The 15,881-nt window shown below is 41.0% G+C and overlaps 1 protein-coding gene across 2 annotated transcripts in view; it reads right to left on the bottom strand.

Annotated features, from left to right (window-relative positions):
• The window catches only part of epb41l5 (erythrocyte membrane protein band 4.1 like 5), a 45,318-nt gene that overhangs the window by 14,981 nt on the left and 14,456 nt on the right, over positions 1–15,881 (bottom strand). For both annotated transcript variants that reach the window (XM_080037673.1, XM_080037674.1), the window contains exons 4-16: positions 15,459–15,501; positions 13,436–13,514; positions 13,072–13,116; positions 12,424–12,476; positions 10,113–10,233; positions 9,712–9,799; positions 9,457–9,545; positions 9,245–9,314; positions 7,474–7,658; positions 5,225–5,331; positions 5,017–5,035; positions 4,089–4,131; positions 3,773–3,891 (exon numbers count right to left, since the gene is read on the bottom strand). In XM_080037673.1, coding sequence (XP_079893799.1) covers positions 3,773–3,891; positions 4,089–4,131; positions 5,017–5,035; positions 5,225–5,331; positions 7,474–7,658; positions 9,245–9,314; positions 9,457–9,545; positions 9,712–9,799; positions 10,113–10,233; positions 12,424–12,476; positions 13,072–13,116; positions 13,436–13,514; positions 15,459–15,501 — 1,061 coding nt within the window. The remainder of the gene's footprint in view (positions 1–3,772; positions 3,892–4,088; positions 4,132–5,016; positions 5,036–5,224; positions 5,332–7,473; positions 7,659–9,244; positions 9,315–9,456; positions 9,546–9,711; positions 9,800–10,112; positions 10,234–12,423; positions 12,477–13,071; positions 13,117–13,435; positions 13,515–15,458; positions 15,502–15,881) is intronic.

The raw sequence follows: 15,881 nt of genomic DNA on the forward strand, positions 1-15,881 counted from the left end.
TGCATTTGGATTGTATTATCAGCATTGGCGCCTCATCATACATGTATCAGCAATAAGCCTAAGCAAATCACTTATTTATAGTCTTTCGTGCTTTGTGAAGTTGGAGAATAGCAGACGGAGGAGGATGAATTTCTCATGATATCAGCAAAAGCAAAGGGAAGAGGAGTGGGAGGAGGAAGAGAACCAGCACCAGGGATTAGTCTGAAGTATGAGTGATTTAGCAATGTCTCTTTTACAGCATCCTCCTCTCCCGGTCCAGCAGGTCAGTTGTATACTGTTGCCGTGGAATAACGGCATAAACAAGAATTTCAAAAAGGTCAACTCAGTGCAACAGCTTGTCCTGATATCACACACAAGAACTTGCCGTATCTTTTTTTTACCCTTCAAACACCAGTGTGAAAGAGGAGGATGCGGCATAATTAGTGTGCTGATAAGTCTTCACTGTGTCCTGCACTGGCCCTATCCAAGGTCATGGCTGTGCATCCGCCTTTTTCTGTGTTGATAAATGAGGGAAGAAAAAGAGGGTCTGATCTGCAGCAATATGAGGCAATCCTCTTACTACAACTGAAACAGAAATTTGACTTTACAAGAAACAGGATTAGCCCTAAGCTCTACTGTGAATCTGAATCGGCTTTGTTCCCCAGGCACAGAAGTCCAGTCAGGAAATAAAAAGTACCTACTTTATGCTGGGAATTATTTATATTTTTAATACGTTTTCTTACCGTCTCTATTTAAAAATAAAAATAAAGTTTTTTTTATTGGTTGAGTTGATAGAAACACCAATTACTCTGGACCATAAGCTGATCTGAAAACACTCAGCAGGTGTTGCACAGGATGCACAGCATGACATGGGATGACTGAAAGTAAAAAGACACCTACACTTTTAGAATGCGCCAAAAGTCTTGAACAGAACAGATCCAAAAGGTGGAATCATACAGGATATCCATTAACTGAATCATTATGCCAAGAAGACAAGATCCCCCCACGCAGTATCCCAAATCACCACCTCATTCCCTGCCCCCTGATTAGGTTAGCATCATCATGCTGATCAAAAGTAGACAGACAGCTAATCACAGAGGCAACAACCTTTTCCAAAGCCAAACATCAGAAAGCCCACCACTGCAAAGCGATTGATTGAGCGATGGTGGTAGTTCAGCGTTTGATGGTTACCTACCTGGCCAGCCTCCAGACAAGACCTCAGTACATTTTAATACTGGAACACACAGGGGAACATTGCATTGTTTGTAAAGGAGGAGGGTGCATACATAACACAATGGAAATGCATCCACAATAACAGATTTGTCCTTGACAAAAAAAAATTGTATACACAACTGCTTGGAGACAGCACTGAGTAATGAGAGGCATAGAATACACCCTAACAGAGCAAAGCAACAAACAATGAGCCATGAGACACAAAAGTAAAAATAATTAAAATGATAAGGTAATATAAAGGCTATATTAGTGGTACTGAGAAGAAGTCTTCTGAGGGCTTTCACAGAGTTTGCAAATCTCATTAAAAAGGCAGGATAAATCCTTACATATGGTTTAACATAAAGCATCTATTGACTGCTCTCTGCTGGTTACCCACTATCAGTCTGATACTTGTCCAACTGTAGTCCATCTTTCAGGAGGGTTTTTCTCCCCCCTGCCTGAACATTTCACTGCTACACTGCATTGTTCTGGTGGTATGTGCTGCACTATTCCAAGACACACACATGCATGCAGCCACACATGGCCAGGCTAGGCCAACCAAAATATTCCTGACAACATTTCCAAATACACATTATAAGTATATACTGTATATCCTGCATTTCACTGACACTCACAAATCTGATTCTGGAGAACGTTTGTTGTCGAAATCACTTTTTTTGTCAAAATCAGTGAATGTCACCTCACGATCAAATACCTTTTCCATACTGTGTGCACTGAAGAACAAATCTGGTGTTAATACCAGTGTTGGGAACGTTACTTTAAAAAAGTAATTAGTTATAGTTGCTCACTACTTGTTCCAAAAAGTAACTGAGTTAGTAACTGAATTATTTTATAATAGAAGTAACTAGTTACCAGGGAAAGTAACTATTTGCATTAGCCTACTGTAAAAATAAAGTTGCTATATGTCAAAAAAATTATTTTTCTGAGCAGTTTTCACAAGTCAGTTGAAATGAGTAGACCAGACAGGTAGGCCTACTTGTAGGCTACATAACCTTCAATATTTATTGCATCAACAGACAGAGGTTTATCCTGCACTTCAAGTATTTTTTTATCCTGCACTTCCAGTATTTTGTTCTCAACAAAAGTAGTAGAGGAAACTGCTGAATGTACCGTGCTGATCTGCTATCACTGGATTCACTTCAGGGGTGTCGGCTAAAACACCACTTAAGGCCAAAAACGTCAGACTATGAAGCATGAGACGATGAGAGGAGGAGTAAGGATTTATCCTATGTTTATTTCCTTCTTTAACATGCACAGCAGCATACAGATCCCAGGAAAAGAACAATAGCAATATTCGGCTCGTGATGACACGCTAAACAGCTGTTGCAACTGGCGAATCGCGGCCGTTTAATAACGTGCATAAATTATAATTTATAGGGATCGGGAAACTCCATGCACTTAGCCTACTCACAAGGGCGATGCAAACAAACTCAGGGAAAGCACGTTTCAACCGTGGATTGATAGGTGGTTACAGCGGGAACGTGCACGCTCACACAACAGAGAGAGAAAGAAAAAGAAACTTCACTAAACTGGCGCTCCGGCTGACTGACTTGACGGCGGTAACTGACAGTTATAATGTCATCCACACTGAATAAAACACATCTTAAAACACTATAAGAAATAACAATCGCTTATCTCGTTGTTAACCCACCGGTCTCCTTACTAGCAGTTTGTGTAGTATGGAGCCAGGGGTGCGCTCGGATTACACAGTTTATTCAATCAATTCATAGTAACGCACCGCATTTAACGTTCAGTAACGATAACGGCGTTGTAACGACGGACACATTAATTAGTTAGATTACCCCGTTACTGAAAAAATAACGGCGTTACCCAACACTGGTTAATACACAGCCTAGGCTCTGTAAACTGGTATGTAAACAAAGTGTATTTAAACAAAGGGGCCCATGGTAGCTACCAGCAGGCCCGTTTACAGAGCCTAGGCCGTGAATTAACACTGGTGTATTTTTAGCGGATCGTGAGGAGATATTTATAGGTTTTGGCAACAAAATAAAATTGACAAAGTAATTTTGCCAACAAGCATTCTCCAGAATCGCTGACTGTACCTTTAAAGAGAGATGCAGGTACAAACAGAAAAACATGTGGACTAAAATACTCTCTCTGACATCTTTCTTCTTCCCCGTCGTCCCAGGTCCCAGTAAGACAGGGTCAGTGGTTAAGCCACATTAAGCCACTCTCATGGCATTAGACCATGAAAAACAAACCCATCCTCTCACTTCTTTCAGCACCCAACCGGGATAAGTCAACCCGCCCCAACCTTTCATAACACAGTCCTGTTTCCCTTATCATCACTGCTCACTGGGCAGGTGTATTAGCTGCTGCTGTCATGCACTGTAAGAAATGGTTTGGCATTTCACTTAAAAACAACCTTCTATCCATTGTCTGAAGTGCTTCAGAACTGTAGGGGGAGGAGCATGTGCCAACAAGTATTGGATGAAAGGTGGGCTGCAGATTTAGAAAATAAAAATAAAATTATATAGTAAGATATCCATAAGAACTGACTCTAAACAAGGTGGAAGACTCAAATGATGCGGGTACCAACCTCCTCTTGTCTCCTCCAGGACTCCTGGGCAGAGCCTCGATCTCCATGGCTCCACACGCAGAGGCAGCTACCGGGCTGACCACAGGCTGGCCGGACCGGGGGCCTCTACCCCCCGACACCTGACAGAAAATATCACTTTGAGTTGAAACATTTAAATTTCCATTATTAAACAGTTTGGTCATATTCTAAGCCGTTTTATGCAAGCCAATACAATATGTAGAAGATGCTGGTGTTGTACCTTCATCTTACTTGCTATCAGTTCTTTCCCCTGTGTAATGAAAGAGGAATTCAAATTCACAGCTGTATTGCTTCTCACCTTGTCTTTGCTGATGCCGACTCCATTGCCAGACGAAAGAATCCTGGGCAAAGAAAGAAAAAGATTTGATTCAAAACGAAAGTAAACTATTTAAAATGATGATCGGTACTTAACATGGATGTATCCTGTTAGTACCTGGACTGCTCGTCTTTGTCAACTGAACACACAATGTTGCATATCACCATCTTTATTTGATACGCCAATATTACATCCTTTGTTTTGTCCCAGCTTTAAATATTTCATCAAAAGGACCTGCATTGTCAAGAGTGTAGGTCTGTCTAATCAGGTGTGATGAGAAGTCACACAGTGGTCCCATGACGGATTAAAGCTTCCACTGACATCATGTCCTTACTCTACACATATAACTGTATAACAAAAGGCTACCTCTGTAACCCGATTATAGTCAAGGCTTACGGCCACTGGATGATATGAGAGAGAGAGAGAGAGAGAGAGAGAGAGAGAGAGAGAGAGAGAGAGAGAGAGAGAGAGAGAGAGAGAGGAGAGAGAGAGAGAGAGAGAGAGAGAGAGAGAGAGGAGAGAGAGAGAGAGAGAGAGAGAGAGAGAGAGAGAGAGAGAGAGAGAGAGAGAGAGAGAGAGAGAGAGAGAGAGAGAGAGAGAGAGAGAGAGAGAGAGAGAGAGAGAGAGAGAGAGAGAGAGAGAGAGAGAGAGAGAGAGAGAGAGTCTGTGAGTCACAGCGCTTTAAGCAGTAGTCTTTGATAACTTAGGATACACTTTGTCAGATATATGATTAAGCAATTTTTTTTCTCTACTGCTGTTATTTATCACACAAGACAACATGATTATGTCAACAGAACTACACGGCAGCAATGTGAACAATGACCATGACCCTTAGATTAAAGCTATACGACACGGAGAGGATTGATTCAGCAATAGCACAATCCCAGTGTTTAAATAGCAGTGTACTCACTCTTGGGGATGGTAATGTCCTGTAAAAAAAACACAGAGAACACAGAGTAAAACAGACTTCAAAGAAAGCTTGGGTGTGTTTACATCATGGAATGTATTACAAATTCACATAACTAAACTATAAGGGTGCTTGCATTTGTATATTTGGTATGATTGAAATGGTGTATTTAAAGTTAACATTGTTTTTTGTGTGTGAGTGTGGTGGTCACCTCTGTTCAGCATGGTTCTTCTGGAGTAGCGTCGACTGGGCCTTCTCTCAAAGGACGCTGAGCGCCTTGCTTTATTGGCCTTGGTGGTCTGATACTCTGTGTTTCCACTGGTCACACACACACACACACACACACACACACACACACACACACACACACACACACACACACACACACACACACACACACACACACACACACACACACACACACACACACACACACACACACACACACACACACACACACACACACACACACACACACACACACACACACACACACACACACACACACAGTTACACACAGTTACACTTCTGACTGCTGTTTGATTCCCAGACTCTAAGTAATGGTAACCTTGACCAATGTAAAAGCCATATCTAACCACTAATAAAGATATAGTTCACCGGTGGAAATATGAAGGTTTATTGAACTCTGAGATCCTATGTAGTATAAATGTGCAAACATTTTAGAAATCGGCTTTTCCTAGCCTGAGACAAAAGGCAGAAAGAGTGTTTTATGGTCTCACTGTCTAACACTGGTGAAGTAGGCCGTTAAGGATGGTGTCTGGTTACCATTTGAAAAGAGAGATTTTCAAGCATCGATGCAAATTTTCCGAAGGCTGGGTTCAGAATGAGATGTATAACACGTTTTTTTAGTAGTGACATGGTAAAATGTAGGGTTAGGATTAACAGGACAGCTGGGCCATGGGAAGACTGAGGAAAGACTAAGGGAAGAAAAACCTCATTCATTATATTATAATAGCGATTTTATAATGAGAAAACGCCAGTTCCGTATCGGTGAAGTTTTCCTTTAATACAAAAGAGAACTTTCCTTAATGATTCTTTGGATAAATCTCATTGTTCCAAAAACAATCTAAAAGATGCAGCAGTGATGACCCCTGCTGAACTATAGAGCCATCCAAGTGATTGTCTTCCATTAACAACAAACCCTGTAACCTCAATGTTAAACCAACATTACTGGCTATGCTTATCCAACTGGGTAATGTTTAAACTCACACTGAAGGGAACTAGCTGGCTGCCGTGGTATGTGGACACTGAGTGCGTGTCCAGTACCACTGCACTTATGGCTGTGTACACATGTGTTGTTTGTGTGTGCACAGAGAATGATACTGTACTCCTGACCAGGACGATCTGTGATGGTACATTCAAACACATGGCTCTCTGAATGTGTGCCACTGACATCACCACTCCTACTTGTACAGCACTGGACATGGTGAAATAATCTGCTTCAAGGCTAACCGTTATTAAGTTAAACTCATTCCCAACTAAAATCTGTGTTGTTATTCACTACTAGGGTTGCAAAGGGGTGGAAAGTTTCCAATTTTGGGAATATTAAAAATTGAGAATTATAGGAGTTAACTAAATGGCGGTAATTTAAATGATCTGTTTCATATCCAAACATAAATCTAAAGATATAAACATTATGTTTTGTCACAGGCAGACATCCATGCAAATACAATACAATTAAAAAACATTACATTTGACAACAGATGTATTTGTAAATAGAACTTCATCAAGAAATGATTGCCTCAGAAGTTGCTTCTAAATTGACTAAGGAAATGGAAAATGTTGCTAAATGGCTTATTGACTCAAATCTTACACTTAATGTTGGGAAGACTGTTACAATGTACTTTTCAAATAGGTGCAAATGTAAAGATTATTCTGACATTTATGTAAATGGCAAAAGATAAAAAATGTGAACAGTCTCCCAACAGATGTAATAATAACCAATAATGATTTTCAAGCTTTCTCCCGTCTGACAAAGGTTTGACTGCTCACGCAACAGACCTGCACACACTTCTAGAATGTTGTAGTGGTACTGTGCTAGTAGGATAGGGGTATATTTTTTATAAAAAATGTTTAATCCCATGTTTAGATATTATTGTGTCTTGTTTAGTTGTGTAGTATTTATTGTTCTTACCTGCCCAGACTACATGTGGAACATAGCAGATTGCTAAAACCTGGTACAATGCATCTCTCCTTGCTCTAAACAAGGTTAATGTTTCTTTTGTACATTGTCCCGGTTTAAATAAAGTTACATTACATTACATAGATTTTTGTTGTACGGCCACGGACTCTGCATACAGTGTTATTTTAAAGATCTTTAAGCCCAGCAAAGTTGGTACCAAAGGATATTGCAACAACTTATATACCAACCCACTCAGCTGAGAAAAAAATCATTCAAAAGCCTGGTCAACCCTTATCATGCACCTGTAGATGTGTTACCTGTATCTGAAGCGTGATCCCATGCGTATGAACCCAGAGCGGGCAGAGTTCTTCTGTACGGGCCCTCTCAGCCTAAAGAAGGCATGGTGTTCCACTGCACACTTCCACAGGTGCTTACAGGCTTTGGGATGGTCCATCCTGAAGACAAAGGTGTGCTCCTGTTCTTTACCCTGGGGAGGATCGGACTAGCGTCAGATTCGGGGGTGACACAGAGGAGAGGACAAGACAAGGTCTCATTACAGTTTTTTTCAGAATGGGCCCCACCTCCACCAGTTATCACCAAGATCATATTAAAAAGACCAGTACAGTAGACTCCAGCCAACATATGTTCAGTCAAACAAAGCTCATGTGCTAGCGCTTGCTTGTGGAAGGAGAATATTATGTGATGATTGAATGGTGTGTAGATGCTGCCTTATTAATCCCATTTGTGGATGGTAACTAGATGAAAGCCCACCTGGCAGCACAGCCAGTTACAAAGCTTGCACTTGAAATTAGATATACTTTTTCACTTAATATGACTGGTTTCCAGGTGTGCTTTTCATATGTATTCCACATATACACCAAAACTTGCGCCGGTTGATCTTTATATGGCAGTGAGTGACGCACATAACGACACTCAAACCCTGCTTTTATTATTATATATACAGTATATATTATAGGTAAGGCTGACCGATCCAATGGGGTTTGGCTCCTAAGAGGTACTAATAGTAATGACAATAGACATATTTAATACCAAACAGGGAGCTGACAGACACACTGTTCAATATTACATTCCACAGCCACCTGTTCCTAGTTAGACTATAGGATGAGCCTGTTCCACTTCCTCTATCCAGTGAGCACAGGATCTTATCTAATGCTCTTGCTCTGTGTGTGTGTGTGTGTGTGTGTGTGTGTGTGTGTGTGTGTGTGTGTGTGTGTGTGTGTGTGTGTGTGTGTGTGAAAGCAAGCATGTGGATAGAGAAACAAAATTCCAGGTATTTACAGTAAATTCCTGTGGTGAGTAGAATACAGAATATAACTGTTTAAGGCAGAGTTGGGAGATTAGAGCTCTGTTTGTGTGTGTGTGTGTCTGTCTGTGTGTGTGTGTGTGTGTGTGTGTGTGTGTGTGTGTGTGTGTGTGTGTGTGTGTGTGTGTGTGTGTGTGTGTGTGTGTGTGTGTGTGTAGGAGACTGTTGCATACCACAAATACCAGAGGGGGTGGGCTTCTTTATTAACTTAAAAAAAACAGAGCTCCAGGATGGACATACACAGACTCTCATATACACTAGCCTGTGGATAGTGTTGTTTTCATTTCAAGCTCAGGCACTGTGCTTCAAACAAAGTTATTAAGAGGAATGGTCCTTTAATGTACAATTTATTTTAAGCGATGTGTTAGAAAACACATGGATACATTATAATCTATTTAAATGTGGGGAAAATGTTGAGATGTAGTGCAAGAATGATGTTTTAAAGGCAGACAGGTTATTTTAAAAGTTGAGATAGCCACATATTATGGTGAATGCTCATTCTCAAGCCCACACCTGCCTGCATAGAAATGATCAGAGCTTATGATATCTGTAATCATTTGACAAAACACTAAAGTGTGGCATTCATATAGACTTGTTTGAAACAAGTGTGTCAAATACAGTATGTCCATTATAATTATTGCGTACTGTATGTAAAGAGCATTGAGTAGTGTTTATGATATATTGTTATGAAGGAGGATTCCTGAGAAAAGAATGTTCTGCGTTGTTAACATTCCACTGCACTGAGTGTGTGCGCTCATTCTCACCTGTTCATCATCTTCAACTACAATAAGCGTCAGTTTGCTCTTCTTGAAATCCAGACAAGTGATCTTGGGCCTACAACACAAAACAGTATACATAGTATGACTTACACACAACACACACACATGCAGAGGAAGCCATAATGAAATCAAAAGGTGTTTCTATAAAAAAAAAGGTATGCAAGTATATACTTGACTAAAGATATAAGCAAATATACCAGAAGAAGAGGCCGATCTTGGTTTGTCCTTCAAACACCAGGACTCCAGTGGGTGTCAGGCCCAGACTGTACTCATTACCATCTCTTGCCTGCCGGGCAGATATGGAGAGAACAAGAAGATACAAACGTTATGACCCTTTCACATCTTTATTTTCATACTCACAAATACACCTCTTCCTGCCTCCTGGCTCTAGTGAAAGAGCCGCCAAATCCAGGTTCCACATGCTAGTGAGAACAACTGTGTCACTCACTTACCTTGACCATATGCATGTCCACCCCGTACATCTCAAGCCACTTTGCTTTATTCAGGTAGTTGATTTCTGCCTGGGCTGGCATCTGACCTCTGAAAGAGAGGAGGGAAAGAAGGGAGAAGGAGAAACAAAGAAAAACACATACAGTAACTGCACCACCAAGCCGAGCAGATAAAGAAGAAGAAAATAGATGTATTTGTGTAGGAGAAAGGTGTAATTATGCTGGTTTGTAAGTAACTGTCCCCGCCCTAGCCCACATGACACTCCAGAATGAAGCACATCCATTTACTTTGACAGGATATCAGCAATCTGAGGCTATTTTTTTGAAATGCATGGCCTCTTATTGATATTCAGCTTAAATGACTGGCCATATGCACAATGGTCTCGTTCTAGAGAAAGGCTTACCTGCACTCCTTCCAGGTGTTGTATATTGCCAGCTCCACGTCCTCTGTCTGGTTGGGGATGAAGCGAAACTCTGACACCAGGTCCAGATGGTGGTCTAATGGGTCACAGTCACCTAGCTCAGCTGAGCACCAACAGACACACACTCATTAGTTTCTACTGAGACTCGATGCGAGTGTATATATTAAAGTGAAAATACAGTGTACCATTCAACTGAAGAGTAACACTATTCTTAAAATAAAACTTAGTGTTTTCCTAAGACCATGATCTCCAGCCCCCAATGGAGGACCCCAGGAGAGAAGTGGAAGGAATCATTCTAGACAAAATAACAAAAACTCCCTCCCTAAGTCACAGCACAGGAAAGACATAGCATTAAGGACTAATGGATATCTGACCCCCCCCCCCCACCCCCCTCTGAAGGACATAGATTTAAATATATGAAAAACACAAAAATTTTAAATTCAAGGCAGGGAAGAAAGGTATCTAGAAAATAAATATTCACAAGATGAATAGAATAGTGTTTGGGGGAAAAGGTTAAACTTCTACTGTGGTGTATAGCAGTAGCACAAAGCCTGAAAAGTGTAGGCTGTGATCCCAGTGTACAGTGTTATGATGTAATGCCTTTTAGTTAGTCCAGCTGTGAGTAAAGCCTCAGGATGCAGAGGGGAGAATAGACAATCTTATCCTATGGTCTCTATGCCAGTAAATGTCAGTGGACCGCCAAGCTCATTCTGAAAACAGAGCAATGGAGGGAGAGAGAGCTCAGCTGAAGGAGAGAGAGAAGACAGAAAGGGTGCTGGATTAGGGGGCCTCTGGAGAGGATGGAACACTAATGAGCTGGCATTTACCCTGCGGTGACTGTGTGTGTGTGTGTGTGTGTGTGTGACTGTGTGTGTGTGTGTGTGTGTGACTGTGTGTGTGTGTGTGACTGTGTGTGTGTGTGTGTGTGTGTGTGTGTGTGTGTGTGTGTGTGTGTGTGTGTCCAAGGGTTTGTGCACGCAATCCCATTCCATAAACGTCTCTCTAATGACCCAATCTTTGTTCCAGCCCTCTGTCCATTGCTCTCTCAGGTACAGTACAGCACATGCTGGCATTTTAACTACTACTACTACTGTGTAAAGCTGAAAAGATATTGGCTGTTTGCTATTCATTGGTAGAAGAAAAAGTCCAATCAATATGTGCTCCATGAAACCTTCTTTTAGTGCAAAAATGTAAACATGTAGTGATGGAAACATTGCTTGCCAACAACGGAATTGTTAGAGGTATAGTAGTAGTAACAGAAATTACATTTATAAGCTATACAAAGTTATTTTTCCATTATGTTTTTGACAAAAGATGTATGTCAGATGGATTCGGGATGATAATAATATTTTTGCAAAAACATTCCTGTGACCAAATCTGTGTCCTGATCGAGGGTATAGGAATGTTTGTAAAAAACAAGAGTGTAAAGGTTTGTAGAGTTGGAAGTTACATCCTATTTAAAGTTAGCGATGAGTGTGAAATCTCATTCTTTCTGTTATCACCCAAAGCTACTCCACTCCTTGTTTTGAAGATCTATTGTGGTGGAGGGGGGGTTTGTGTCCCTCTGTGGCCATATAGCTGCAATGTTGCAAGGAGCCTGACCAAGATTGTGATTCATAAAGACACCCATAACTGATTTGAAAGATGAAGGAAACATCTTGTGGAAAAGGGGCCACAAAGGTTTACTCCTGGGCTTGTGAGTAGTACATGGCTCTGTGTAGTGAGTGCCTTGTTGAGACACAGCTCGGGGACATTGTTTAATGGTTTACCAGTTACAAAGTGAGTGTATGGGTTGGGGGCATGTTGAAGGACTGTTACATATTCAAGCTATTTGGAACTAAGTCCCTGCACATGAAGAATGACCTGGCTTCTTGGTATGTGAGTGTACAATGCTCAAACCCTAAAACTGAAAAAATGCTGGTCTGACTCAAACCCCACAAATGCCACGTTTCCACCGAGTAGAGCGGGTCGGGTCAGAGCGGTTCGGTCTGGTTATTTTGGCTTTTCATTTGCCAAAAGTTGGGTAGGGAACGGATATAAGCGAGCCTAACCGCTCTAAGCCGATCCCATTTTCGGTACTCCTTCTGAAAGGGTGCCGAAAAGGTGGAGGTTTTTACACAGGCCTTTGGAGACTCCATCTCGTCAACACTATTTACATCTCAACAGTGCAAAGCTGTGTGCACACTCACAGAACTAAATATTACACACACATCACACAAACAATCGCTCCTCAAGCAGTGCTGATCCCAATTACCCATAACAGAGTTGGAAAGGATGAAGTGGGACTGCTTACCCTGGAGCGAGAAGGCAGCCAACTCCACCGCTGTTTCAAATGGACATTCTAGCCTGGGAAAAAAAACAGACATGGTAAGAGTCACAGCCAAATCAATGAGACCTACCACTTTCTATGATGAGTATGCAAAACAATGCAAATCAAACTAAAACGTGTTCCTTTGTGATAGCAGCTTACATGTTGTATTCCCCAGTCCACTTACTGACTGGGTTATTAATACTTCTCTGCTCACCAACATGTAATCCTGTAAACCTCTTACAGTAACATGACCACCAACACAACAACTGGATTCCTGCTTTAAGGGATAACAACCGACTGAGAGAGACTATACAGTAGTCCTGGGTCAAAAGTGACTTGTGTGAAATAATAATTGGTTAAATAAACAGGACAGCAGAGTTGTGTATGAAAAAGAAGCTTTTCTTTTTCCCTCATAGCATTCATCAAGCTTGGTTGCAAATAACTACTCCATCACCTAAGCTGTAAACTGCCAAAATAAGAAACCCCTGACAGTTCTCTTTAATGTTATGACAAGTTAACTACGGTACATCTCTGCCTGTCTGTCTGTCTGAGTAATATGACACTTTCAAAATACTTCACATCAAAAGGTGTAAATAATTGGTGTAAATTAAGATGGTGGACATGACTTACTTGCCACTGAGGACATCTTGCTTTAACTGTAACACAAATAAGTATCTGAAAAACAAAAGGAATAGGGTTTAGATGTGGTGATGAAATGGGAGTCATTCTGACAGTTTTATGGAACATGATAGACACAATCATCCATGCCAACATGGAACACCAAAGCAAATTACATTTACTTTTTGAAATAGTGGGTGAATATCCAGAAAAGGGGTAATTGCTATGATGCTTAAACAAACTAAAGTAACCCTGTGAGCATTAGACCAATGGCTGCCTTTCTTTGAGGCATTATGCCATGTACAGAATGACACAATAAACAACCTCATGAGCCCCATTCCTCCAGGAGTAGGTCAAATAATCAGGCTCAACTCACCTGGTGAGCTCCTCGTGCAGGTTGTTGGGTTCTGAGGAGTAAAACTTAACTCTCAAGTGAAGGCAGTATGGTGGACCAACTGAAAGGAAATAAGTCAAAATGGAAGCTTAATAAATGTTAACAAGCGCATCAGTCATATATCTGAACACAGTAAGTGTAGAAAATGGCACTAAACTTGTCCTATGGACCAGATGCACCACACTCACATATACACAATAGTGATAAATCAGTGTTCTGTGTGCATTACTACAGCACTGTAAACAGAGGTGTTTTTCAGAGGATATGTTGACTGTGAAGAAAGCATTCTTTCACAAATGACAGTCAGATCAGTAGGGCTGTCGTGGTGAAGGAATACCCCGTGCGGTGAGTCAGGGTGGCTAAACAGTGCGGTATGCAATATAATTGCTCCACCCCTTTTTTAGGCCTAATTATATATTTATTAAGCCAACTTGTTTGTACCGTATTGGTCCGAATATAAGACGGGGTTTTTTCCCCTGTAAATAGGTCGTAAAAAGTCGGGTCGTCTTATATTCGGGGTCTAGTATTCGTCGTCCCGTTACCAGAGCGACCATTCAGCTTAACAATAATAATAATAATAATAATAATAATAATAATAATAATAATAGGCTATATTTAATATATAGCCTACAGCGCATTCATCGCACTCAAAGCGCTTTACATAGCTTCAGTTGTGTTTATTTTTATTTTTTTAATCGGTTGGAACCAACACTGTCTGTGCTCTCGGACAGTGCTCTCCGGGGCATGTGTGTGTGCAATGGGAGAGAGAACGCTTTGTGTGGAGAGAAAACAAGAGGCACGGGAAATCACCAAAGAAAGCCTTGACTCATTATGTTGCGAGTCAACGTGTCAGAGGCAGGAATCGGCTTTCCAACTGCTATTTTCCTTTTACGCACACCACAGCCGCCGTAATGTTTAGATTTCATCATTTGCATCAAAGCCCTAATGATAATAATAAGAATAAGAGGCTTTATTTAAACGCTGTACATGCGGTCGTTGTGATTGTAACTTTATCGGCTGTAAACTGAAACTAACGGAGGTCGCGGAAGCCTTCCAAACGACAACTGTAACGTGCCCCGGTTATCATTTCAGCCTTAAACCACTGCGTTGATAGCTTTCGTTCCAGCACTAGGCTATGTGATTAACTATGAGCATTAAATAAATGTTGCGCCGAGGACAGCAGCGACGATGACCGAACCAGAGCATAGAGAGATGACCTCGAGAGCGGTCACAGCTGGGCAGAGGAAAAAAGTCTGTGGTGAACACATAGTCTATTTGCACTACTGTTCATTTGCAATGAAGGAAAGTGTTTTATTCAATGCGTTTTTATTTTCATATATGAAATAAATAAAATTAATTTCCTTTTAAAAACAAGATCTGGCCTTCAAATCTTTTTTCCAAATATGAGTTTTGAAAAACGGGGGTTCGTCACCTTTTATAACAGGTCCATGGGGTTGTTGCGGTGACCGCCCATGCTCTGCGATTGGCTTGAAAATATTGCAGTATTTCATCTGTGCGGTTATCGCGACAGCCCTACAGATCAGATTATTTTGCTTAGACATTCTCAGTCCCCTGAGGAAGAGATGTCCTTCTGTTTCTCCTCACATATCGTACTAATGCACGAGCATCACACTCCATCAATCGTGTGCTGTCGACCACAATCTCTGACCCTATTTACTGAGGTCTTTCCCGTGGAAATGCATGACTTCAATCACTCTGTCTACTGAAACACTTGCCAGATGAGCAGTCTTAGTGACTGAAGCTCCATCCCGAGCACCAACACTGAACCCTCTTTCAAAGTCAATCACATATTTTCCTCTCGCCAGCTTAATTCAACATCTACATTCGTTATGTTTCTCTTCTCATTTATTCAAGGTTTTCCTTGAATTTGTCGACCGTCTGACCGTAGACATTTTCTACCTATAGTATCGCACACATACACACAGATTCTACATCTATATCAAACAAAATATAGAAGATGGGGAGGGGAGATCTGTATACTTACTTTTCACTTGTTTTTTGATACTTTTTGTAATGTCAAGCCAGTGCTGAAACAAAAAAGAAATTACATTTAAACAACTTTTTAAAAAAAGCACAGCAACTGAAACAAAGTAAACTTGCACAAAAAAACAAGCTAAACAGCAAAATGGATTTCACATTTGATCTCATAAGTGTAGTCTTTTCTGACACAACTACTAGACCTGCCATTGTGCCAGTTACAAACATTAAATATCTGCAGTGTATTTGCAACTAAATGATTGTGGAGCGTTTAGTTAATGCTGGGAGGCACACCCAGCCTCACCCAAACCATTATAGTCAGTGCCCTGTTCTGTAACCGTTCTTGGAAATTCAGGCTCTATGATGCATAAAAAATGTCAAGGAGAGGTGGTGTGCCTGTGTGTGTGTGTGTGTGTGTGTGTGTGTGTGT

The sequence above is a fragment of the Ammodytes marinus genome, assembly GCF_949987685.1.
Source record: "Ammodytes marinus genome assembly, chromosome: 12".
Taxonomy (NCBI): domain Eukaryota; kingdom Metazoa; phylum Chordata; class Actinopteri; order Uranoscopiformes; family Ammodytidae; genus Ammodytes; species Ammodytes marinus.